The sequence below is a fragment of the Macrobrachium nipponense genome, chromosome 21, assembly GCF_015104395.2.
Source record: "Macrobrachium nipponense isolate FS-2020 chromosome 21, ASM1510439v2, whole genome shotgun sequence".
NCBI lineage: Eukaryota > Metazoa > Arthropoda > Malacostraca > Decapoda > Palaemonidae > Macrobrachium > Macrobrachium nipponense.
Genome location: NC_087212.1, coordinates 35,253,217 through 35,280,898, shown reverse-complemented (window position 1 = coordinate 35,280,898; position 27,682 = coordinate 35,253,217). Strand labels below are relative to the sequence as shown.

General features: G+C 41.6%; 2 protein-coding genes across 6 annotated transcripts in view; both read left to right on the top strand.

Moving 5' to 3' along the window:
- The window catches only part of LOC135197915 (glycoprotein-N-acetylgalactosamine 3-beta-galactosyltransferase 1-like), a 497,298-nt gene that overhangs the window by 332,016 nt on the left and 137,600 nt on the right, over positions 1-27,682 (top strand). The gene's annotated exons all lie outside the window — the stretch shown is intronic.
- Positions 20,050-21,144, top strand: LOC135197450 (tigger transposable element-derived protein 1-like). Its single transcript, XM_064224519.1, has one exon. The coding sequence runs from the start codon at positions 20,050-20,052 to the stop codon at positions 21,142-21,144; it is 1,095 nt and encodes a 364-aa protein (XP_064080589.1).

Genomic DNA, 27,682 nt, shown 5'->3' with positions numbered 1-27,682 from the left:
AAAGTTGGGAAAGACTGTATTCTGCATGCCTCCTTCCAAACTCCATGGAAAGAGAGGTATTTGGTATGGGACAGGAGAGACTATGGGTCTTTTTCTTCCTGCTTCGGCAGATGCGGACTTTGCCAATTTAGTGGATGCCTCCAGACGTCACTCTTTAGGATCGGTCAGATCTACCTGGAGCATTTCGGAGTTGAACCACTTTCTAAAGGGACTTTTTGTCACTTTAGAGGTGTTCAATTTTCTGGATTGGTCACTCGGAGTTCTGGCTAATAAATCTAAAGATCCGGAGTTTCTTAAGAACCCAGAGATTCTCCATAACGTCCTGTCTTGCATGGACAAGGCAGTACAAGACGGTTCGGGAGAAGTTGCTTCCCTATTTGGTGCTGGTCTTCTGAAGAGGAGATCAGTCTATAGGATCCCTGTTATCAAAAGGGGTTTGCTTCCGAGCCAGAGGACAGCGTTATTGTTCGCCCCTCTGTCAGATCATCTGTTTCCTTCTCAGTTAGTGAAGGATATATCTCGCTCGCTAACTGAGAAGGCGACACAAGACCTACTTGTACAAACATCCAAGAAGGGCCGTCCTGTAGTGTCTACGAATAAAAAGGACTCTCGTCCTCCTCAGCAGCCCTTTCGTGGAGGTGCAGCGGCTCGTCCCCCTGCCAGAAAGAAGAGCTCTGATAAGAGAGGAAGGTCTTCCTTCAGACCTTTCAAGAAGACGAAATGACTTTATGTTCCTTCAAGCACCAGTGGGCGCCAGACTCCTGAACTTTGCAGGAGTCTGGGCAAAAAGGGGAGCCGACACATGGTCAGTTTCAGTCCTAAACAAAGGATACGTAATCCCCTTCGAGGACAGTCCCCCCCTAACATCTACGCCTCAGGAACTGTCAGCGAGGTACAGAGACCCTGTAATGAGAAAGACTCTCCTTCAAATGGTAGAACAAATGTGGGAAAAGGAGGCCATCGAACTTGTGCAGGATCCACACTCCCCGGGATTTTACAATCGCCTTTTTCTAGTACCAAAGGCATCGGGGGGGTGGGAGGACCAGTACTGGACGTAAGCGCTCTGAATCGCTTTGTTCAGAAAAAACAAAAAGAAGTTCCGTATGGAAACGTCCGCCTCAGTAATGTCAGCTCTTCGTCCAGGAGATTGGATGGTCTCTCTGGACTTGCAAGATGCATATTTCCACGTTCCCATTCACCATTTGTCAAAGAAATATCTTCGGTTTATGATAGGAGACAAGATTTTTTCAATTCAGGGCTCTGTGTTTCGGCCTGTCTACAGCTCCACAGGTCTTCACCAACCTGATGGCGAATGTAGCAAGATGGCTTCACCTAGAGGGAATAAACACCTCCCTCTACTTAGACGACTGGCTGATCAGGGCCAAGTCGGAGATTCAGTGCTTGGAGGACTTATCAATAACAAGAAAGATGATAGAATCGCTGGGATTACTCGTGAACCTCGAGAAGTCGCAGCTGATCCCCAGCCAGAACTTGGTCTATCTGGGGATTCAGATGGATTCTTGAGGTTTTCGGGTATTTCCTTCGCGAGAGAGAATCACTCGAGGGTTTGTCGAGAATCTCGAACTTGAGAGAGAGAACAGTTCAGCGAGGGATTATCTGAGCCTTTTAGGGACTCTGTCCTCGCTAGAAAAGTTCTTCTCTCTGGGGAGGCTTCACCTTCGCCCTCTTCAGTTTTTCCTGAAAGGGGTGTGGAGTTGGAAGACGGGACAACTCTCAGACACCTTCCCGCTTCCACAAGAGATAAAAGATCACTTGAAGTGGTGGATCCTTCCTCTTCAGAAGAACGAAGGCGTGTCGCTTGCCCTGCAGAACCCAGACCAAGTGTTATTTTCCGACGCTTCGGAGTCGGGATGGGGAGCGACGCTAGGAGCAAGGGAGGTGTCAGGCACCTGGACAAAGGAACAGGTGTCCTGGCACATCAATTGCAAGGAACTAGTGGCCATACACCTAGCCTTAAGGTTCTTCGAGGAGATAGTTACATACGCAAGCAAGGAGGGACGCACTCTTTCTCCCTCTATCAGTTAACAAAAGACGCTGTTAACCTGGACAGAGGAAAGAGACATAACTCTCCTCACAAGATTTGTGCAAGGGATAAAGAATGTGAGAGCGGACAGACTAAGCAGGAGGAATCAGGTCCTTCCCACAGAGTGGACTCTACAACGCAGAAGTGTGCCGAAGTCTTTGGTCCCTGTGGGGAGACCTCACATAGACCTGTTTGCGACGTTCCTCTCCAAAAGAGTAGGAGATCTTTTGCTCTCTAGTGGAAGATCCGAGAGCCTTTGCAATAGACGCGTTTCTCCTGGATTGGTCGGTTTAGACGCATACGCCTTTCCCCCGTTCAAGATCCTGGGGGAAGTGCTCAGGAAGTTGGTAGCTTCAAAGAGCACGAAGTTGACCTTAATAGCCCCATTCTGGCCAGCCCAAGAATGGTTCACGAGGTACTGGAGTGGATAGTGGACTTCCCCAGATCTCTTCCAAGCACATCTTCAGACAACCCCACTTCGAGAGGTTTCATCACAACCTCCCCGGTCTCGCTCTGACTGCCTTTCGACTATCGAAAGACTTGTCAGAGCGAGGGGCTTTTCTCGCAAGGCTGCAGGCGCTATCGCTCGAGCCCGCAGATCTTCGACGAGAAGAGTATACCAATCGAAGTGGGAAGTCTTTAGGAGGTGGTGTAAGAGTCAGAAGCTGTCCTCCTCCAGTTACTCTATAGTTAACATTGCCCATTTCCTCCTCTTTCTGAGAGAGGAATCACACCTATCTGTGTCAACAATCAAGGGATACAGAAGCATGCTGTCTTCAGTATTCAGGAATCGAGGGCTAGAAAATTGCAGATAACAAAGATCTACATGATTTGATTAGGTCCTTGAAACTTCAAAATCAGCAACTCCTAGAACACCTAGTTGGAATCTGGACGTGGTCCTGAAATTCCTTTCCTCGGATAAATTCGAGCCTCTACATCTGGCTTCCTTCCGCGACGTCACTAGGAAATGCTTATTCCTGTTGTCTCTCGCTACAGCCAAGAGGACGAGCGAATTGCACGCTCTGGACTCCACAGTGGGATTCAAGGAGATGCTGCTATCTGCTCGTTCCAGACATTGTTTCTGGCGAAGAACGAGAACCCATCAAAACCTTGGCCCAGAAGCTTTGAGGTAAAAGGTCTATCTAACCTTGTAGGCAGAGAGACAGAGAGGTCTCTGTCCAGTGAGAGCTCTTTAAATTTTATTTAGAGAGAAAGAAACAGATGGGAGGTTGTCAACAAGGTCTTTGGTGTGCTGTGAAGAACCCCAAAAGACTCATGTCCAAAAACGCCTTGGCCTTCTTTGTGAGAAGCGTAATTACTGACGCACACAAGAACTGCTCGGAGGAATCCTTCAGTCTTCTAAAGGTTAAGACCCATGAGGTGAGGGCAGTAGCAACGTCCCTGGCGTTCCAAAAGAAAAAAGATGTCTCTTAGAAATATCATTGAGACTACTTATTGGAGGTGCAATTCAGTGTTTGCGTCTCATTACCTGAAGGATGTGAAAGTGACTTATGAGAAGTGCTTCTCTCTAGGTCCATTTGTATCAGCAGATACAGTTTCTTGGCTGGTCTTGGAGCAAAGACTGATCCTTAAAATATATTAATTTTAACGTACATAAACCCTCTTGTCATATGCTTGTTTTCTATTAGCAAACTCACGGATGTCGCACGGGCGCATAGTGTCATTGCTGGTAGGGGATCAAGGGTATGTATGGCTAGTAGGGGGGTACAAAATTTTTTTTTGTATATTTTGTTATAAATGAACATGTAATTATGTTTCGAGTTTTTGGTTGTTTGTAAGGAGTTCGGGATAACTCCTTGCAATCTTAGAAACTAACATGGATGTTAGGATCAGGTGATCGGGATCGGTGTTGTGCTCCTTGAACAAGGTGTATTGTCATGTTAGTGGAATAGCACCCACCTGACAAAAAGGCCTTTAGGCCTCTGCCGAGTAAGTGGATAAGACCCCATTGGCAGACCCACAAGAACTCTTAGCCATAGATCAATATTCTCGCTGAGGCTCTTGAGGCGAAGCAGACTCCAAGGCAGTAGCCACGAAGTCTTCAGCCTAATAAGGTAGGAACCAGGTTTATTAATACTGTACCTACAACATATGTTGTTTACCTGTCTATTTCAGTAGTTAGCTGTCTCTTACCCACCACCAATGGGTGCTAATCAGCTAAGTATATATCTGGCAGGGAAGTTGAATGTATAAAAATGATATTGTCAGATACAATAAAGTTTTATACATACTTACCTGACATATATACGATTAATGGCCCACCCAGCCTCCCCGCAGGAGACAGGTGGAAGAGAAGAATTCTGATTAGAAAACGGGAATGGTTCCTAGTCCTGCCACCCAGGGCAGGGTGGTAGATCACCTGACCTACCGGTAGCGTGTGCCGCGAAATTTGAAATTCTGTCGGGGACGACGGAGTCTATAGCTAAGTATATATCTGTCAGGTAAGTATGTATAAAAACTTTATTGTATCATGACAATATCATTTTTCAAATTCTATCTCCTCCCTTGATATTTAATATTAAAACCCGGGATTACTACCATATATAGACCTGATATAGACCTCCAATCAAATGAATTTTTTTTTTTTTTTTTTTTTTTTTTTTTTTTAGTCTTTTTTTGCTATATATGAATTTTTCATTATGGTAAAAAAAATCAACGCTATAAATCAGGAAAACAATTTATAAAAAAGACGAAAACAAAAAATTGGAAAAAAAAGGACTTTTATTTGATTGTTCTTTAATGTCTTTCTAAGATATATACCAAATTTCATGCTATAGCTTTAAAACTAAGTGAAAAGATAGAATTTGAAGGTCATATGTATAGTTTTGAGATATGGGCGTTCAAAGTTTTCCTTTGTATTTTTTTGTAAAGGCAATGTTAATAAATAATGATTATTATGAAGTATGTATATTTCTTTTTTGGTTATTAATAAACCAAAACCTTCTGAGACTGGTTAAGTTCAAAGTCTGAGGTACAACTGATTGCCATTGTTCTAGAGTCTAGACAGTATTTTGTTTCCTTCTGTCACATCTAGTTGGTAGATATTTTTTTTTAAGATGAAATGGTGAGAGATGAAAATGAAAAATGGGGATTTTATACAGTGGGATAAACAATAGTAGTATCTGCAGGGTAATCAATTATGTTGGTCCAGTCCATCCTGCTTTGGTGGGGATGTCATATTTATCCATATTATTTTCTCCACAGTTTGTTCTGTTCGCTTTAGAAATTGTATGATTGTTAATCAAGACTGATGCCTCACAAGATCCCTTGCTTGGGTCAGTGACCAGCTTCCACTTGGATATGTATGGGTTGCCAGATGCCACAGATTCCTTGCTTTACAATCTTTGATTTTTTAACCGGTTTCCAGCTGGTGCAAGAAAGAAGATTATCCTATTGTTAGGACCTTAGGTTTGTTAGCTATGAAAAATACAAATTGATTAAAAATTTGCCATGTTGAATGGTTTATGATATTGATTTTTACACATTACTACACCAGTATTTGAGCTTGTAATCAGCCACTTTTATGTCAGTTGACAAGTGCGGTGCCAACACCTGCTCTTTTTCCATTGTTGCATTTGTGTTTCTCATTATGTTGTATCAGTCTACTCCTGTTTGTTGCTGGCATCCTTCAACCTACTTTTACTTTGGTATGTGTTTATGTTGGGTCTACGACAGTTCGCGCCGCCATTCGCGCGACAGTTCGCCGCGGACAGTTCGCCGCGTGCCAGTTCGCCGCAGAGCCAGTACGCCGCGGCGACAGTTCGCCGCCAACCTTTTTCGCCGCGAACCATTATTTCCCGTTTTCGCCGCCAATTTGAATGTATATTAAATTAGGAATAGATAATAGGAAAGCATAGCCTGAGACTGATAATTTAGCACGTTAGTATTATTATCATTTGTCAATGAAAAAACCAAATTTGTTTGCCATCAATTGAAGAAGCTAATTCAAAGCTTAAACAGTTTTTTTACTCGACCGCATCTATTCAGAGATTAAAGGAGGCAAACTACCACAAGTTGGGTTAGCGTGGTCAGACAGTTTGCCAAATGAGTAAAGTAATCCTCGCAGTTTTTTCACTCGACCGTATCTCAGAGATCAAAGGCAAAAATAAAGAAAAGATTGTTTTGAAAAATTTAATCATGAAACCTCATTTGAACACTATATAATATCTAAAACATGATTCATACCGAATGATACATTAGATTATATGTAATAACAAATGATACCTATATTGAAGAAACTTATGTACAAAAACTGATTACTGATACTGCACAGATACAAAAACTGATACTCCACAGATCGTGCTGGCTTCTTTCAGAAGTTGTGTGCTAGTCCTCGTAGTAATCATTCACGATAGTTTCGATTTCTCTCATTTAAAAGTTCATATCGGGGGCGACGTCGGGGGAGGGGGGTGGGATTTCCAGCCAGGTAGTCTTCAATTTCAGTTGGGTCTCTAAGTTTTGCGATCGAGTAAGTCCCTTTAATGAATTTCCAATATTGAAGGCCTGAATTTCACCCAGTGTGACTTGGACAGAACTTGATGCCATGCCTCGACAACATTGTTGGTGCGGTCTTCACCATTTATGACACGGTCATGTACATTCCACAATTTAATTGGAAAACAGTAGGAGCACGTCTTAACCCACGGCGATTCGGACGTCCTATATAAGCGTCCTCTGTACCATCCTTTGCGATAAATTTTCGGGTTGGCTGGCTGCGGCTATCACCTTGTTGCGGTTTGGTACTTTTGCGTTTGAACGGCACGATTTCTCAAGTCCGTCAGGGCTGTCATCACTTCAACGTTGGCTGCATCTCCAAGGTGTGTATGGGCACCAATACGCTTGGTTATTCTTCCTTGGTGAACATGAATACGCGCCTTGCAGGAAGAACGATGATCACAAACGCCAGAACTGCGTTTCGCCGTCCTTTTCAAACCTTATCGAAACATATGTCGTGCCGTTGTCAACGAAATTCTCCTTTCCACGAACGGACAAAACAGGCAGCATTATGGCTTTGGAACGTTGAAGAACAGAGCACAGAGCAATGAAGACTTTAAGTGACGACTCTTGGTTTCGTGCGGTACTTATATACTATACAATTTTCTATAACTCACCTTGTGGTAGTTTGCCTCGTTTGATCTCTGAGATACGGTCGAGTGAAAAAACTGCGAAGATTTACACATTTGGCAAACTGTTAACCAAGCTACCCAACTTGTGGTAGTTTGCCTCCTTTGATCTCTGAGATGCGGTCGAGTAAAAAAACTGTTTAAGCTTCGTAAGCTTCTTCATTGATGCAAATTTGGCTTTTTCATTGAGAAAATGATAATAATACCAATAATGATAATAATAGTAACGTTATAAATTATCAATCTCTAGGCTATACTTTCCTATTATCCTATTCCTCATTTAATATCCTGTGCATGTTTGCCAGCTTTTATATGGCGGCGAACTGTCGCCGCGGCGAACTGGCTCTGCGGCGAACTGGCACGAGGCGAACTGTCGTGCTCCCGTTTATGTTTTAAAGTTCAGTCCTTTACATATCTTTATATTTATTTCCAGCCATTCTCTGGTTTTTGAACTACTTTTGAATAACTAACCTTTATTTTTATTTTATTCCTGTTCCATTCTCCAAATAAATATAGCAATGTAATTCAAATAATGACAAATGCTCACTTTGTTATCTAATAAACTGATATTGTAAATGCTGTATTACCTTAGCGTAAGACCATAGCTTATTAAATTTAGTACCTTTTTGAGTTGGTGTAAAGTTTATGGTATCTCTAAGTTCTTCAGTACTGACTGATGATCATCATCATCATCTCTCTGCTAATCCTTAGCAAAGAAGTGCTGTCAGTGCACCACGTAGTCTGCTGTAGGACATTAGTAAAGGTGTTTACAATGTTACCTTGACCCAGAACTCCACCATCCTTTTAGCCCTTTACTTTACCTACATTCATGCTTTCTTCTTGTCTTGCTCTCCAACCTTCTTAGCTATTAATTCTTATGACAGTTTCAGTGTTAGAGCCCTGTACTTTGTCTTTGGAAATTTGGTTGAGTATCTGTAATGTCTCAATGTAGTCTTTCTTCTTTTCAGATAACTCAGATTTAAGTTGATTGATCACAAGGAAGACTTTCTGAGTGCACAGCCATTGACCAAACAAGGCTTTGGCTATCTATGGCATGGAGTGAGAGCCACATACGGTTTCACAAGGGGAAGAATCTTCTATGAGGTGAAGGTTTTGGACTGTTTGCCTGTACAGCACCAGGAAGAAGATGAGCAACACCCCCACGTGGTTCGTGTTGGTTGGTCAATCGATGAGGCTGGTTTGACTCTCGGGGAAGATCCCTTCAGTTACGATATGGTGGCACTGGGAAGGCTTCCACCAATTTAAAGTTCAGGAAGGTTGGTGTTATGGTATTGATGGTGAAAGCAGTGAACAGTTAATTTCATATGCATTACAGATATTTTGAAAGCATTAGTAACATTCTTAGTGTGAAGGATAGCAACTGTACAGTTTCAAAACATGATTATGCATTGATGATCACCGTCCTCTGAAAAATCCTTTTCATTTTGTAAATGTTGCTATATAAAGTTTGTTAATTGGTAGATTAGCATTGAGTTCAACATTTGATGTGGATTTTGCTATCAAAGTGTATCCTAGTTTCTCCTTTGCAAGTGTTGGTGAAATAATTTAAATGATTGATGTATTGGTTATAATCCTTAGTTGAAAACAAAAAAGTAGCATTAACCGTTTACAGTGGCCAAATATCTGTCAAGATTCTTAAGATTTGATCAAGTTCTTGTCATGGTTAACATGAGGTGTAAGAATGATGTTATGAATTCCATTGTGTACTATACTTCCATCTAAATATTACTTGAGAATAGCTTAAAATTAATTCTGTTGTTCATTGTTTGATTGAACTGTAACATCACATTGTTCCATTACTGTTTGTGTAGCTTGAGCTATGTGCATTTTCAACTTTTCAACACAAATTCTTGTTCATGTTCTTCCTAATTTCTTTGTGGATTAAATTTTCAGGACTATGGGAAAACGTTTGGTAAAGGTGACGTTGTCGGCTGTTACCTTGATTTGGAAGCCGAACCCATTGTTATGTTGTTCGCTGTTAATGGGGAGAACCAGGGGGTAGCATACGAGATCTTGCGTAGCACGCTCGGTGAAAGGGCCCTGCCCTAGGCCCTTTCCACACATTGCGACCAAAAATTGCAGTTTTAAGGTAAATTGGAAAACACGGTTCTCGTCTTGCAAAAGATTTCATTTGAAATGAACAAAACATTGTAATTTATATGTTGATTTTCTCTATGAATTAACAAAATCTAATCTTAATAGCTGGTAAATAAGGCAAAGAGTTTCATTGGGAGGAGTTAGGTTGGGGATATTGGGGTACCAGTTTTATTGCCAAAGGAGATACAAGGCTGGAATAAGCTAATGGTCATGTCAGCAGAAGAAAAAGTCTTCTAACAATATCCTATGAAATAATAAGTTAGTCAATACACAATTCCCCAATTGTTTTGGGGGGGAGGGTGGCTAAGTTTGAAGCCCTCTTATGAATATTATGTGTGTTGTGTGTAAAGATTATACACATGAAAAATATCAAAGAAAATAAATGAAATAGAATAGCTACCCTATCAGGGGATTTAATAATGAAAAGTATGTAAAATTGATTGTCGTCCCATAATTTTAACTTTCAAACTGAATAGGAGATGAGTTCTCTCTTTCTACTCATGTCTTGGCAACATTTGGCTTGAAATCTCAGATTAACAGTTTCTGATCCCTTCCCATTGCATATCTAAGCCATCTTTGAGGTTTACCGGCTACTTCTTTATTTGTAATTTGATCCATCCAACTGCACCATGACCATGAATCTATATATTCAGAACCAAACTTTTCAAACTCTCTCTCTCTCTCTCTCTCTCTTATCTTGCTGTTAATTGCCATTGATACGTATGGATACCTTTCTGATACAGTATTTTTTGACATGATTTATGTATGTCATCTAGGAGTCGGAAGAAAATACGAAAAGTTATCGTAAGTTTGTTATTGATTTTTGGTGGATTTTAGCTGCAACACTCACTTCACTCCTATTGATTTTACATTTCTATTGAGATGGGCTGATGTTCTTAGCATTATATCAGCTTCATCACCTCTTCTCTTACAATTTAAACTTGACATCTTACAATCCTAAGGTGTTTACATTAAGTGAACACAAAGTGGCTACAGCACACTGAAGTGCACAACCGACATGAGAAAGGCTGGGTGTATGACTATTCCTTATTGCATACTCACAGCCTGGGGTCCTGCAAGGTGCCAGGTGGCAGAGTCATGAACTAACCATATGCTTTGCCATGGAATAGTATGAAATTTGCATCACACGAAAATTTTCAATTTTGCACTTAGTACATTTAATTATTTTCAACACAGACACTGATGTCTGTAAAATTTGAAACTTGATCATTTAGTATATGTAAATTAATTTATGCAGTATATAGATTTTGCTTAGCTGTCTGCTATTTCTGCATTTGTAGAGATAGTACTACCTAACATTTTTTATCCATTGAATGGGAAGGTGCCATGTCTAGGCCCTGTTCTGCTTCTTTGCCCCAGCGTTCTCAGCCTTCTGTCAGTACTGGTCCTATCCTGTGGCTTTGTTTTTCTGCTATTTTTCTACTTCCATTCTTCTTGCAGCTACCCCCTTTTTTCTTCCCCCAGCCAACACAGGTTCCTTTGGACTTCTTCACTGAACTTGCACACTTGGCTGCTGTGGCTCTTCAAGGACTGTCTCTCCTCATTTGGTTCCATTATCTCAAACCCAGTGTTGGACCTCTCTAAACATTCCTTTTCCTTGAAAGTCATCACTGTTGAATATGGTTAAGGGTCTCCTCAAGTTTCGTGGGGGACTTCCCTTGCATCAATGTCAGATCCATGTAAGGATTCCTAGAGATCTTTGCAAGAAATGATAAAGTTTCTGAAGTACCTTGTCCTCTGCCTGCCTGTTTTCCAGAAGGTCCTCCACCCCTGTTATTTCAGCTGTTTTTCTGGTAGTCCTTCATTAGTTCTCTGTGTGTGATTCCCATGACTGCTGCAGTTCAGGGAACAATCAATAAGAGATCAGTGGTGGAACCATCTTGCCCCTGGTCCCCAGGCCTGACTTCACTTGTAAATTCCCCTCCAACCATGTGGACCTAATTCATTCTCTCTTTGTCTCTGTGAAACTTCTAATTTTATATTTATCCTTGGTCTTGTAGTAGTGTTACCACTCTGCCACCTGAGTCTTTGCTGGAAGGTGCAGTTTGCAGAGCATCATAATAGCTGCCTCCACACACCTTTCTGATGGTACCTGGATGAATCTGATGGAACTACTATAGGTGCACTGTATATCCGTTATGAGGACTGGATGTATGAACATTACCCTGATGAGGAAATAGTTTCAGAACAATTCTATAGGACTGTATGCACCTGTGACTACAATACGTATTGTTTTCCAGCCACCCAGGACTGACATCTGCATAACTTATTAGCAGCTGGCAACTGAAATCCAGGACAAAGGGCAAGAGGAGATTGATGTTGAACACTTGAAACTGCAATGGCACAATCACAAGCAAAGTGCAGAAGGCCCACAAGCGCTGGGAAGTATGCACTTCCTTAAGGTGTTCTTGATGGCAGGGATGTCAAACTTGTGGCAATGGATTTGCAACAAACCCTGCCATGTCTAAAACTCAGTGTATGTGTGGCATACTACAAAAGAAAGTTGTAGGTATACAAACTTCTGTATCTTCTTGGTTGGAGGGGGAACAATGTTTGTCTGGGATGAGGTGTCAGGGGGGCATGGCTCTGATGAGGTGGCCTGCTGTGCATTAAAAGTGGGCAGCAGATTAAACTGGACCAGGAACACCAGAAGTCTCACCCTCCGCATATTCTGCACAACTGTGGGGGTCAAAACAAAAACGTTAATGTTTGACTCATGGCTCTGCAACAGGTTCGTGCAAGAAGATTGATACGAGTGGAACGGATTTTTATGAAAAGTGGCCGGCCACACACTTCCCATGTGACACAGGCATTTGGATCCGTTGAGGAGATACTGAGGAAGAAAGACTTAGTCCCCACTCCATTAGTGTACATCACTCATAATCAGCACAGCAGTCAAAAGTGTGGCATTTCAGTGGTGATAACTTCAGGTGTTGGCAGCAGTTGTTCATTTTTGCCGGTCATTTAGTGGACTTTGGTATCCATTTCAAAAGTTGAGTAGATTCGGCTGAAAGCTTCAGAATGAGTTTCTTCTTTTATAGTTTCTTGATGGAGTAGTACATCAATAGTTCACTTTTATAGCAAAATTGCAGTTAATTGATTAACTACCCTTTGCTGAGTGGCAAATTATTAGTAAAGATTATTAGAAAAAGCAGTATAACTTGGTAAAAATTTACTATTGTCTTGTAAATGAGGCCCAAAAGTGTGTTGTAAATTGCCACTTTCAACTTCTGTGGAAGCTAGGGAGGATTTTTTTTTCTTATACCATGTGCGTTCCCTTGTCTTCCTCTTTCCATTGATGTTATTTTTCTTAAATGGCCCAAATCAAAGTTTGCTTGGTCTGGGGTGTGTGTGTTTTTTTTTTTTTTTTTTTTTTTTTTAGCAACTGTTAAGGGTTAACTGTGAATGACATAGTCCAGGAGAAACCTATCGCCTGCTGGTTTGACTAGCCTATCATGTAGGACCAGTATTTCTTCACATTGACCTATAATGCTGTACATAATAACCTATCATGTTGGTCCATGTTTATTCAACTCACTCCTGCCCTACAGGTTAACTTTGGTGCTGAAGATCCATGGTTTACTCCTTTGACAAGATATACTTATGTGGGCCACATATCACTGCAAGGTAGAGTTGTTTTTGGGTGGACAAGGACCAGCAACTAGAGAAGAAGCTGAGGTAAGAGTTAAGGAATGTTTTCATGCATTCAACTTCCCTGTCAGATATATACTTAGCTATAGACTCCGTCGTCCCCGACAGAAATTCAAATTTCGCGCCACTTGCTACAGGTAGGTCAGGTGATCTACCGCCCTGCCCTGGGTGGCAGGACTAGGAACCATTCCCATTTTCTATCAGATTTTCTCTGTCGCCGGTGGTGTCAACATTGTTGTTAATACCTCCTGACTAGAATTCGTTTTTCAAAGCAATTGATCTTCTTTCGACTGATATTTTGGTGACGTACCTGGATCGTTGTGTTGGCATTCGCTACGTGGACTGGATTTGGACTTGCTTTTTGATTTTTCTGCAGAATGTCTGATTCGAGTGTTGGTGTGAGAGTATGTGTGAATGTAGGCTGCAAGGTGAGGATACCGAAGGCTTCGGTTGATCCTCACACTGTATGCCGAAGGTGTAGAGGGGTTGATTGTTTTCTTTTGCTAACACCTGTCATGAGTGTGAAAGGTTGAGTGCGGAAGAATGGAAGACTCTAACTTCTTACTTGAAGAAGTTAGAGAGGGACAGAGTAAGAAGGGCTGCATCTAAGGGTGTGAGTAGTTCAAGGCCTATTGAGCCTTTTGTCTAATTCTAACTGTTCTGTACATCATGAATTTGATTCTCCCTCTGTATCAGGGCCTTCACAGGTGGCTATTCCTTCAGATTCGGCTTTCAGAGATCGCTGATCTTGAAGGCTACCCTTCAAAGGATGCAATCCAAAATGGCGGCTTTGGAAGGTAAGAATATGATGGTGATTTGTTCAGTGAAGTGAGTGCCCCCAGTGTTGTGGAGGGGCCGTCTGACCGTCTCTGCGACGCTCCCAGGCCTAGACCTCTTCCAAGCTCTCTGGCCCAGAGGAGAAGGAAAGTCGAAAGCCTTACGGAGGTTGTGGAGAATCCCCAACGGTCAGGCATCCCTTCAGCAGGCTCTGTAATGCCACAGACTGCTAAGGACCGCTTTCGAAAAAGCGTCCTCCGAGAGTGCTTCTTGTCGTCTGGATCCCCCATCACCTTAACGAGGGTGGAAGGATTCGACCTTTCCAGGCCCCTGAAGAGGAACTGGAGAGAGCTTCTTTCGACTCGAGCCCCGAGCGCTTCTCTGATGAAGCTCCTTCGGCGATCAAGAAGGCTAGGAGCGTTTTTGACTTCTCCCTGTTCGACAGAGTTTGTCAAACTCCTTCGAGATCTCTCTCTCCTCCTGTTGAAGTAGACACGGGAGAGGCTTCCAAGAGGATCCTTTTGGCCGTCCAGGAGCAGTTAGCTTCCTTAGTTGGAGTTCTTACTAAAGATCTCCTGCAGGAAGGATGTCAGACTTCCCTGTTAAAAAGGTCTAGTTCTTCGATCTCCTGCTGGGCGCGTTGGCGCCAGCCAAGACGAGGTTCCTGCCATAGGCGCGAGGCGCCAACCGACGTTGAGACGTCAGTTAGGCCGAGACGCCAGCCAGGCGCGAAGCGTCAGCCAGGCGCAAGGCTCCAGCCAGAGCGAGGCATCAGCCAGGCGCGAGACGTCAACCAGGCGCGAGGCGCCAGCCAGGAGCGAGGCGCCAGCCAGGCGCGAGACGCCAGCCATGTTCAAGGATCGAACTAGGCGTTCTGATCCTAGATTTAGTCCCTCTCCTGTTAGGAGTTTGTCTCCGTCAGAGAGAGACGTTTGGGAAGAACCTTCAGACATCAAAGCTGATTCTCCTGATCCTTTTGAAAAAGAGGAAGGTTCAGAAGACAAGGCTCCCAGTAGAGAAGGACTTTCTAACTATAAAGTCTTGACAGCCCTCCTTTTGCAGGAATATGGCGATCCCTTAACCCCTGCCGCTCCTCCTTCTCCACGCTCGCTCTTTTTGAGTGCTAAGGCGCCGAAGTCTTCTTCCTTTCTCAAGATGAGACCTACCATCTCTATGAAGAGAGCGCTCCAGTCACTCAATTCTTGGATGAAGACTAAGAAGGAGCTGGTGAGAACTGTTTTCTGTATGCCCCCTGCTAGGCTTACAGGCAGAAGGGGAATCTGGTACCAGACAGGAGAGAATATGGGACTCTCTCTTCCTGCTTCAGCAGAAGCGGACTTTTCAAGCCTTGTGGATGCGTCGAGAAGACATGGCCTGAACTCGGCTCGTGTGACATGGGGCCTTTCAGAGCTAGATCATCTCCTCAAGGGACTCTTCCATGTATTGGAAGTGTTCAATTTCCTGGATTGGTCCCTTGGGGTGATGGCCAAAAAGGCCCATGACGTGGAGGGCCTCGACCATGAAGTTCTACTCTGCATCTTGTCTTGCATAGGCTGTTCAGATGGTTCGGGAGAAGTCTCCTCTCTCTTTGGAGGCGGGACTTTTTTAAAGAAGAGGGCTGTGTTCAGTGCTTTTCTCACGAAATCTGTGTCTCACTCAGAGAGCAGCTTTAATGTTTGCTCCTATGTCACTTTTTGTTCCCTTCTCAGTTAGTGAAGGACATTTCACATTCACAAACTGAGAAGGCGACCCAGGACCTTCTCCTTCAGTCTTCCAGGAAGAATAGGCTGTGTCGTGGGAGAGAAGAAAGTGGCGAGTACATCTCTACGCCCTTTCGAGGAGGCCCTCCCTCCAGAGCTCCCTCGAAAAGAAAAGCTCCTGAGAAGAGAGGAAGAGCTTCCTTCTGTTCCCTTTAAATAAAAAAAGGGGGAAGTGAGATGAGGAGCCTCCAAACACCAGTAGGTGCCAGGCTCCAGGGATTTGCGGAAGCCTGGGCACACATAGAAAGCCGACGCCCCTGGTCGCTGTCAGTGATCAAGAAGGGCTATTCATCCCCTTCGAGGGGGGACAGTCCTCCCTGACTTCAACTCCGCGGGAACTGTCCGCCAAATACAAGGACCCTGTTCTGAGGGATACTCTTCGGCTAATGGTGGATCAGATGTGGGACAAGAGAGCTATAGAGCTAGTGCTGGATCAAAACTCCCCCTCCATTTGTTTTTTTACAATCGCCTTTTTCTGGTTGCAAAGGCCTCGGGGGGGCTGGAGACCAGTTCTAGACGTAAGCGCTCTGAACAAATTTGTTCAGAAAGAGAAGTTCTCTATGGAGACTTCTGCTTCAGTCCTTGCGGTCTCTTCGCCAAGGGGATTGGATGGTATCCCTAGATCTCCCAGGATGCCTATTTTCACGTCCCGATTCATCCTTCGTCGAAGAAGTACCTCCGTTTCATGATGGGGGGAAGGATCTACCAGTTCAGAGCCTTGTGTTTCGGCCTGTCCACAGCTCCTCAGGTATTCACAAGCTTGATTAGGAATGTGGCAAGATGGCTTCACCGAAAGGGTGTCAATATCTCTCTATACCTGGACGACTGGCTCATCAGAGCCAGATCAGAGAGACAGTGTTTGGAGGACCTTGCTTTGACCCTAAACCTGATAAAGTCTTTGGGATTACTCGTAAACCTCGAGAAGTCGCAACTGATCCCCAGCCAGAACATGGTCTATCTGAGGATTCAGATGGATTCTCAGGGTTTTCGAGTATTTCCGTCTCAAGAGAGACGTAAGAGGCTTCAAGAAAAGTCTCTCACTTTCTTAGGGAGAGAACGCAGTTCAGCGAGGGAATGGTGAGTCTTCTAGGGACCCTTTCCTCGCTCGAACAGTTCTTTCCTCTAGGAAGACTTCATCTTCGTCCTCTTCAGTTCTTTCTCAAGAGAACTTGGAACTGGAAGACAGGACTTCTCTCGGACGTCTTTCCCATTCCATTCCTTAGATGAAACAGCACTTGGAATGGTGGTTGCCCCCTTTACAAGAGAACAAAGGAATATCCCTGGAGATTCGGAACCCAAGCCTTGTGTTGTTTTCCGACGCGTCGGAGACGGGTTGGGGAGGGGAGCAACCTTGGGGACGAGAGAGGTGTCAGGCATCTGGAGTGCAGTTCAGGTGTCCTGGCACATCAACTGCAAAGAGCTATTAGCCGTTCACCTGGCTCTAAAGAGCTTCGAGCCTTTAGTTACAAACGGTGTAGTCCAAGTAAACTCTGACAACACCACCGCTCTAGCCTATATTCGGAAGCAAGGAGGGACGCACTCGTTCTTCCTATACGAGCTCGCAAGAGACCTACTAGTTTGGGCTTCCCAAAGGAACATCTCCCTTGTGACAAGATTTGTTCAGGGAGAAAGGAACGTGAGAGCGGACAGGCTGAGCAGGAGGAGCCAGGTCCTTCACACAGAATGGACCCTCCACTCAGAAGTGTGTCAGAGTCTCTGGTCTCTTTGGGGGAAACCTCATGTAGACCTGTTTGCCACATTCCTCTCCAAGAGGCTGGGAGTCTTTTGCTCGGTGGTAGAAGACCCCAGAGCATTAGCAGTAGACGCCTTCCTTCTAGATTGGTCCAACGTAGACGTTTATTCTTTTCCCCCATTCAAGATTCTGGGGCAAGCGCTCAAGAAGTTTGTGGCCTTCGAAGGGGACGAAAATGACCCTGATAGCCCCCTTTTGGCCAGCACACGATTGGTTCACAGAGGTAGTGGAGTGGACAGTGGACTTCCCCAGATCCCTTCCAAGAAGGATGGATCTGCTCAAACAACCCCACTTCCAGAGGTATCATCAAAAACCTCCCCGCTCTCGCTCTGACTGCCTTTCGACTATCGAAAGACTTGTCAGAGCGAGGGGCTTTTCTCGCAAGGCTGCAAGCGCGATTGCTAGAGCCCGCAGATCTTCTACAATGCGAGTCTATCAATCCAAGTGGGAGGTTTTTAGAAGATGGTGTAGGTCGAAGAAGCTGTCCTCCTCCAGTACCTCTGTGACCGAAATCGCTGATTTCCTGTTGTTCCTTAGAGAGGAATCACGCCTTTCTGTATCGACCATAAAGGGATACAGGAGTATGCTTTCGGCCGTATTCAGAAATAGAGGCCTAGATCTTGCAGAAAATAAGGATCTGCACGATCTAATTAGGTCCTTTGAGACTTCAAAGTCTAAGGAACCAGGTCCTCCTAGCTGGAACCTTGATGTAGTCCTTAAGTTTCTGACTTCCAAAAGGTTCGAACCTCCTCATCTTGCCTCTTTCCGAGATGTAACAAGACAGTGCTTGTTTCTTTTGTCGCCGGCGACAGCCAAAAGAGTTTAGTGAGCTGCACGCCCTAGATGCTAGGGTAGGCTTCGAGGAGACTCGGCCATCTGTTCGTTTAAAGCACTGTTTCTGGCAAAAACGAAAATCCTTCGAAACCTGGCCCAGAAACTCCGAAGTAAAAGGCTTGTCGAATCTTGTAGGTAGAGAGGCAGAAAGGTCTCTTTGCCCTGTGAGAGCTCTTAAATTCTACCTAGATAAGAAGAAACAGATGGGAGGTTCTAGACAAGGTCTTTGGTGCTCTGTTAAAGATCCAGCAAGACCTATGTCTAAGAATGCTTTGGCCTTCTTTGTGAGAAGCGTCATTACAGATGCACACAAGATCTGCCCTGATGACTCTTATAAACTTTTGAGAGTAAGAGCTCATGAGGTTAGAGCAGTAGCGACGTCTCTCTCTTTTCAAAGAAATATGTCGCTAAAGAATATCTTGGAAGCGACCTATTGGAGGTGCAACTCAGTGTTTGCATCGCATTATTTGAAAGACGTTCGTGTGACTTACAAGAAATGTTTTTCTCTGGGTCCGTTCGTGTCTGCGGATACGATCCTGGGTATGGGAGCTAGCACCGATCCTTAATTTTCTTGCTACTTCTATTAGATATGTTCTTGACTGTTTTTTTTTTTTTTTTTTTTTTTTTTTTTTTTTTATGTATGCGTGTGTACTGTGTTTACTCGAGTTCTGGTTGTTTGTGAGGAGTTGGGGGTTTGGGGATAACTCTTAACATTCTTTTTAGTACTAACATGGTGGTTAGGATCAGGTGATGGGGATCGGTTGTGTGCTCCTTCAAAAGGTGTGTTGTCATATTAGTGGATCAGCACCCATTGACAATACCATTTAGGCTCTGCCGAGTAAGTGGATAAGACCCCATCAGCAGACCCACAAAAAACTCTTGGCCATAGATCAAATATCTCGCTAAGGCTCTTGATGTGATGCAGACTCCTCGGCAGCAGCCATGAAGTCTTCCGTCTATCAGGTAGGAACCAAGGTTTTATAAATACTACAACATATGTTGTTTACCTGTCTATTTCAGTAGTTAGCCGTCTCTTACCCTCCACCAAAGGGTGCCAATCAGCTAAGTATATATCTGACAGGGAAGTTGAATGTATGAAAATGATATTGTTATGATACAATAAAGTTTCATACATACCTGGCAGATATATACGATTAATGGCCCACCCAGCCTCCCCGCAGGAGACAGGTGGAAGAGAGAAAATCTGATAGAAAACGGGAATGGTTCCTAGTCCTGCCCACCCAGGGCAGGGCAGTAGATCACCTGACCTACCTGTAGCGAGTGGAGGCGCGAAATTTGAATTTCTGTCGGGGACGACGGAGTCTATAGCTAAGTATATATCTGCCAGGTAAGTATGTATGAACTTTATTGTATCATAACAATATCATTTTTGGTATAATTGCAGCTGCCTTATGAAAATACAATACTTTTAACTTGACCAAGATGAAGAGTGGGTAGGCGAGTCCACGAATCTTGAGAACGCGGACATGGGGTGTGTGTGTGTGTGTACACATGCAGAAAAATGGGTATAAGATGAAAACACTGTATCCACAATTGCTTATACCTCTGGCAACATTAATCCTTGGTATATAGTACTTACCTTGTGTATACATATTTATTTGTGATGTTATATTTACAGGCAGTCATGGCCATCGCACGTGACGAACATCTATCGCTGTCAACAGTATCCACCATCAACAAGGATGAGAAACTGATAGGGGATGCTGTAAAGGCACCTGCTTCGATTCAAGTTCGACGAATTATAAAACAAAGAAGAAACAGGGCCTTTGGAAGAAATGGAGCAGTTACTGGTCACGTGGATGGAGGACCAGATACAAAAGTGTATGCCTCTCAGCCTCTTGACCATTCAAGCAAAGGCACGCTTGCTTTTTGAAGAACTAAAGAAGCACTATGATGATACAACAAAAATTTTGTAGCAAGTCGTGGATGGTTTCATCGCTTCAAAATCCCACCCACCATAATTTTCATAGTGTGAACTTTAGCAGTGACACTGCAAGTGCTGATGCTGCTAAATTTAAGGATATTTTTCTTAAGTTCATTCTTAATGAAGGTTACATGCCGGGACAGATCTTTAATGTCGACAAAACAGTGCTGTATTGGAAGCGTATGCCTGAATGGTCCTACATCCACAAAGAGGCAAAAACGATGCCCAAGTTGAAGACATTCAAAGATAGACTGACTCTTCTGCTTGGGGGAAATGTGACTGGTTATAAACTCAAGCCATTCATGATTTATCACTCTGCAAAGCTGGGGTCATTAGCAAGAAAAGGCAAACATATGCTTCATGTGCATTACAGGCATAATAAGAAAGCACAGATGACTGCACTCCTATTCGAAGACTGGTTTATGCATTGCTTTATTCCAGAAGTGAAAGATTATTGTAGGGAAAACAGCATCCCTTCAAAATTCTGCTGGTTTTGGACAGTGCTCCCTGCTACCCCAGCACCATTGGAGATATTAACAAAAAATGTAAAAGTTGTGTTTCTACCATCAAACACAACTTCTCTCATACAACCTATGAATCAGGGTGCATTGGCTATGTTCAAGGCCTATTATCTTCAGAACATGTTCTCGCAAGCTGTTGAGGCTAAGGATAACGAGGACAAAGAGCTCAGAACTTTCTGGGAGGAATTCAGTGTTCTAAATGCCATCCTGAATATCGGAAGGGCGTGGAAGGAGGTAACAAAAGAGTGTATGAATGGGATTTGGAAAAATCTGCTAAAAATGTATGTAAATTCAATTAAAGGTTTTGATAAGGATGGAGCAGTAGTGGAAATTAATAAAAAGATTGTGTCACTTGGGAAATGTTTAGATTTAGAACTTGAAGAGGAAGATATCCGAAAACTCATAGATGTACAAGATGTAGAGGATTTAATTGAATTTGCAGAAGAGGAAGAAGAAATTGAAGAAGAGCCAGAGCAAATGTTTACAATAAAAGCAATGGCAGAGGCATTTGCTTCGATTGAACACGGAATGAAACTTTTCAGTAAAAATGGATGTGAACTTGGAACAATTTGCTGAAGTTGAGAGAGGAGTTAGAGATGTTCTTGCATGTTATCGAGTCATTTATGAAAAACGAAAAAAACATGCTTCGCAAGCTAATATGGCTCTACCCTCTCGCGAACTAACAGCTGAAGAGAAACGTATTGATGAACCTGCTGCTTTATCATCACCATCCTCCTCTTCCGATATTTAGTTCATCATAGCCATCAACAGCTGACCTCATTGAAGTACTATGCCGACATCGGGCAGAATCATGGGGAGTACAGTACACGTCCAATTCTTGTTTGTATGCAATTTGTTTGTTTGTATTATAAGTTGTTTCACTGCCTGTGCAATCTCCAATCTGCATTGAACCACCATTACCTGATATTAATACCAATCAATTACAGACCAATTAAAAAATAAAAGGAATGACAGTGTGTTTGTATAATAGTATGTAGATTACATAGTGTAGGCTAGGCCTGCCTTTCAAGTTAGATTATTTTAGAGTAACATTGGGGACATTGTAATACCTCCATGTTGAAATTCAAGGGTAGGTTGTGTATGAAACAATGCTCATCTTCAAAATTAACAATGTCGCGGATAAAACTCTGGTCTCTTTGCGATACCAAAACTTTTTACCTTTTTGCATTTCAGTGTGTATATAGGTGAGGAAGCAGGTGATCTACAATCTGTTGAAGGTGGGTTAGGGTCTAAGGTTACCTTAGCATTGCTTGAAGGGTTTGAAAATGAAGGCCAGGTACTCTTTGTGGATAAGTGTTATACAAGTGTAGAGCTGTTTAGTAAGCTAAGGGAGAGAGAAGTTGGTGCTTGTGGCATTGTTTGTGAAAATGAAAAGGGTCTGCCCAAGGAAATGGTAAAAGCTAAAATGAAGAAGGCGGCATTCCAATGATATGGACAGATCGTAAGAATCAAATGGTAGCAGCAACTTGGCAGGATAGTGGCAAAGTGAACATGTCACCTGTTGGTGAGTCAACTGTGACAGGGGTGACAGTAATAAAAAAATAAAAAAAAGTCAATAGAATTGCACATATAAACCATTCATTTAAATCTTCGAAAATACATTTATAGGAAGGGTAGACAGGTTTTATCAACTAATGTGCAACATATAATATGTAGTCAGAGGAATAAGAAATGGTACCAGGTTATATGGCTTTTAGTTATAGAGGTGGCTTTAGTTTATGCAAAAATAGCTTACGATATCCAAAATCATAATAAAAAACTAAGTCAGAGGGAATTTAGAGAACACGTGGTAAATGGGTTGTTGGAAGGGTGTTCAAAATGGCCACTGGTTGGTAAGAAGAAATTGGAGGTGGGGTTATCAGACAGACTCACGGGCATGCTTTCTTTTCTTTGCTCAGTTTGCAGACAGAAATACAAACCTGATTGTATTGTTTGTAGCATAAGAAGCAGTGACTGCATCTTCAAGAAAAATGGGCATTGCAAAAGAAGACAGACAACCTATCATTGTAAAACTTGCCCCAACAAACCACCTTTGTGTATGATGCCATGCTTCAAAATACTACATATATCATTCTGTAAGCAAGTACAAAAAAAATCTGTGTAAAAACTTTTGTTGTAAAATTTTCTTAATGAAAATCCCTATTTAATTTTTACTGTATATATTTACTTAGGTCTATGTAAAAAAGAAAAGATAACTTATTTTTTATATAATGCTCTCAATTTTCAGTGTGTCCTCTTGTGTATACATGATACTTAGAAATATTCTGTTTTATTTTTTTGTAATAAAAGTTATACTATACTATCGTATATACTTTTCAATCACCCTTAATTACTGAAATCTCTAAATATATTTACACAAAATGTACCCATTTTATCATAAAAAATCATTTTTGTATGGAGTTATTTGTTGTTGTATGGTTGTAAAATGAATCGACATGACTTCTATAAATTTAACTCGTTCCAAAAGAAAATGGCCGGTCAGAAATTGTGTATATTACCCTACTTAAATATTTTTTTGCACATTTTTTACTGCTTTTCTAGTAAGCTTAGAAGTGTCTGTCCTATAATAACTTTTTAAGAAAAATGTCAGATATGTAAAATATAGGGTCTTTTCTTATGCAAAAGACATGTGAAATCAACTGGAGCATTTTATCTTTTTTTTTTTTTTTTTTTTTTTTTTTTTTTTTTTTTTTTTTTTTTTTTTTTTCCCTGGAGTTTTATGCACTCGGGGAAAATTCCAAAGGCTCATTGATGTCCTCGGAGAATTAAAAAAAAAAAATAAGAGCAGTATTGTGGGTTGGCTGGGTCCACACTATGGACAAGGTAACAGGTCACAAGTGACTCAGTCCTATCCATTTGGATTTTGTTTTTCTAGTTAGGCACTGACGTCCGAAGCATGCCTTGTGAGAGAAAATCCACAACATAAAAACAGTACAACCTAGATAAAGATATATTGTGTACTTTTCATACATTCCAAGACCCAAAAAAGATTAGAACTTATTTCATGTGCAAAGTTTGCAATGTAGGACTGTGAAGCCCACATAAACAGTTTCATCATTGAATGCAGGTAAAAGAGAGAAGGTGAATGTCTGTTGAATTGTGTTAATACATTTCTTATTATTTAGTCTCCTTTTTTGTGAATCACCTGATAATATACAGTACTATACTGTAATCCATAAGGGCCTTACCTGTATTAGTGCAGGTAATTGAGGTACTAATATGTTCTTGTGTGAATATTGGTGCCTTAACTTCATGTTGTGTCACATGCCCCCAGTAAGCATAACTTCTTTAGCTCATTATAGTATAGCAAGTGATGGTGTTACTAGAAATCCTCATGTTGCAATCTGCTGACATTTCACATTTACCGGAAAACACTAAACACTACTCATTTTCAAATATTTCCATTAGCTTAAATGTTGGAATATTATTTGCTCCCAAATCCAACCAGATATCTATTTTTTGCGTGACAGGCAGAGGAAGTAAAAAAACTGGATCTAGCAATTAATGACATTAAGATGGAAAAGGCCCAGTTACCATTTTTATTACCTGAACTGAGTAGTAATGTAATGATAATTTGTTCTTATAGACCTAGTTATATAAACTTGCAAGTTAACATAAATTCTATTTATATATTGCATTTTGTACTCCGTAGGGGGTTAGTGCCGTCATTGCATCTCATTTGGTGCAATGTAGGCATCACTTGAGGTTCTTTGCAGCGTCCCTTCGGCCCCCAGCTGCAACTACATTCATCCCTTTTACAGTACCTCCGTTCATAATCTCTTTCTTCCATCTTACTGTCCACCCTCTCCTAACAATTGTTTCATAGTGCAACAGCGAGGTTTTCCTCCTGTAACACCTTTCAAACCTTTTACTGTCAATTTCCATTTCTGCGCTAAATGCGTTAACTGGCCCAGACTCGGCATAATGCCAAAAATCTATAGATTTCAAAATCAATATTGCATTTTTTTAGGTGGCCTTTATTTTATGTAACTAATGTGTTTTTTAATAGTGATGCAATACCGCCAGTTAGTGTTAATTGTCAATCGGTGTAACGATAACTGAACATTTAATATGTTCTTCAAACAAGGCGTCATTATATAAAACGAGCAAAAACTAATATTTTCAGATATAATTATTATCGTGGGAGCACACTTACATACAGTCAAATTAGTCAACTGATCATTGTGCTTCTCATTCAATCCATTTGAAAAAGAAATAAAACTGAGAATTATAAAAATTGGAGGGAAGACACCACAAAAGCCAGATTAAGGCCGCTGGATATACAACCAAATCCAGAGACGGATCACTTTCATTCCTTGTATTGTACCTCCTTTCATATTATCTTTCTTTCATCTTACTTTCTGCCCTTTAGTAAACAATTGATTCATAGTGCAACTATGAGGCTTTCCTCCTGTTACACCTATCAAACTTTTCCACTGTCAATTTCCGTCTCAACGCTGAATGGCCTAGTTGCCCCAGTGCTTGGCATTATGCCTAAAAACACAAACCTATCCAGAGGAGGAAAAATGCACTGATGATGGCATTTGCCCTCTGTAAATAAGAAGAAAATACAGAATAATCTATTCTCATAAATAACTGAGAAATTAGGGAGGATTGCCTGTCAAAGGATAAGACAGGCCATGAATTCAGGGGTTTATAGGATCATCACAGGTTATAAATCACTGAAGCAAATTGCTGTCATCACTCGGGCATTTGAACAATTTGCACCAAGACTATGCAACAAAATACAGCCTGAAGTGAAGATCATACAAGAAAAAAAAATTAAAGAGCTTTAAGAATCCTATTCTGTTGAAGATACGATAATGACGATAAAACACTAGAAGACAATTATAGAATATAAGAAGCACCTTACATTGAAAACTTACAAAGGTCCTCCGGAGAAGTAATCATCAAGTGGAGGACTGTACATAAAACCAAATGAAGTAAAGTTATCCCTTTATACGCAACAGTGTTGTTGTTTATGATAACCGATACGACTGTCTTCGTTTTCTATCAGAGAAAACAAACAAACCAAATAATTGACCTTTAACAACCATACGAAGATAATCAAGAAACATTATTGATAAAATCCTGCTTAAAGAAGAACACAACGAAATAAAAAAAGGAGGAGACCTTAAATCATGTGGAAAGAAAGGACAAAATAGAATGAAAGAGCTTAATACAAGAGGCGCCGTTGTAAAGGCAAAGTCTCGAAAACTGTTTTCATTATATAGTTAATATACTCTTATTGGTAAATTTAACTGAAGGAGGAAGTGGAGAGTAGGAAAGATTTTCTAAAAGAAATGTATTTCGGAGAGAAGAAACGCGAACAAACACAAACAAAGAAGGAATAAACAAGCAAGGGAGCCGTTTCAAACAAATAATCCGCCTACTACTACTACTACTTTAAAATCCGAAGTTTTTGTTTTGTTTTATGATTCTCTTTTTGTTGTTCTTAGCTTTGAATTCGCTTTCACTTTACACTGAATAATGCGAACTGATTCAGAAAACCGAGGACTGATTCAGAGAGAGGCCGGCGACGTTATGCTGGCTCAAATAGGTAAAGGTAAGAACTAAGAAGAGTCGTTTGAATCTCTATCAGCTGACGATTTGACAGCCTCCGTCAGCTGATTGATTGCTCGGTAGTCTGCCCCACTAGCCCCTACCTACCTGGTAGTGTCTTTGGTACAACGCCGAATTTCAGTTACCTTTTCGATGACATTTTACACTAAACCTTTATTTCGCCATGGATTTGGAATTAAATAACGGTAATTCTTATGAGAACCTAAAATACTAGGTTATACCTAGTAGTACCTACTACTAGGTAGGTAGGGTAGATCATCACAGCAGGCCAAAGCAGGCCACCTACCATCAATGCAAGCCACCCTCCGAAAAAGTACATTATAACGCGTCCTGACACCCGAGATGGGCATCAGTCGCGACTTGTTGTTGGTGAGAAACGGAGCTAAAGACCTCTACTCTCCTTTCGAAGTAAAGTATTTTCTCCAAAGTTAGAAATTAGCCAAATTTTAAGATTTAAACAGAGGGTACTGAAACGGTCTCAAACGTAGTGCAAATCTCACCAAAACGCGTTCAACATTTTTACTTACAACTCGAGGTATTTAGAAGATTGACGCCATCTCGATGTTTACGGAGTAGCTTGTGTCAATAAACTAACCATTTCCTGTGATAAATCCGCACACCACTTGTACCCACAGACGCTGGAGCACTTTATCACAACAATCGAAACACGATTTCTCATCAACAACAAGCCAGGCGTAAAACAGCTGTTGGGGTAGAAGATGACGAGAAGCGTGCTCTTGGCTAATTTTTAAATAATAGTAAAACATAATATTTTACATATTTATGATGATTAATTTGAAAAATATTCGTTATTGAAAAAGTAACTTGACTCTGACTCAAATTTAAGTAATTATTTTTCTGAATTAGAACGTTCTTTCAAGTTCTGTATTATGACGTCACGACATCTTGACTTTCGTACCTATTGTAAATAATTGCTATACTCAACTGTCATTGCAGAACAGTTTACAAGTTATTCATGCAGATTGTTATCAGCTATACATGTAATTGTTATAATCGTAATGCGCATATATATCTTTATTATTTACTTTTTGGAATATATGAAGATGTTTTACTGCTGGATTATCGCCCGTAGTGTGACGCAATCGTTTTCGTCGCCATGGGCCTCTTGTCTGTTTTCGCACCATAAGAAATTATGGGGCCGAAATTTGCAATGACCAGAAAGTCGTTAAAAAGAGGAAAGTTAGCATTGAGGGGCATATGTTTTGACTGAGAAAAATACAAATTTATTTAATAGCTAGCTTGTAAAAATACTGGTTATAAAAACTTGATTGACAACTAAGCAGCATGTCTACTATGGGTTTCAGAGACAGTGCAAGCAGGTTTTTGGGCGGGAATACCTATTTCTGTAAACGAACACTCTTAACAGAACGAGATTTTGCTATAGTGCATTACACCCAGTGCCGTAATTTATAAGGGTATCGTGAATCACTAATCGTAAAGAATAACGACACTTGTCCTTGTATCAAAGAGACAAAAACTCCATTATGCA

Bases quoted from the DNA above. Each gene is read 5' to 3' on its own strand.
- LOC135197450 (XM_064224519.1), top strand. From the start codon at position 20,050: ATGGTTTCATCGCTTCAAAATCCCACCCACCATAATTTTCATAGTGTG.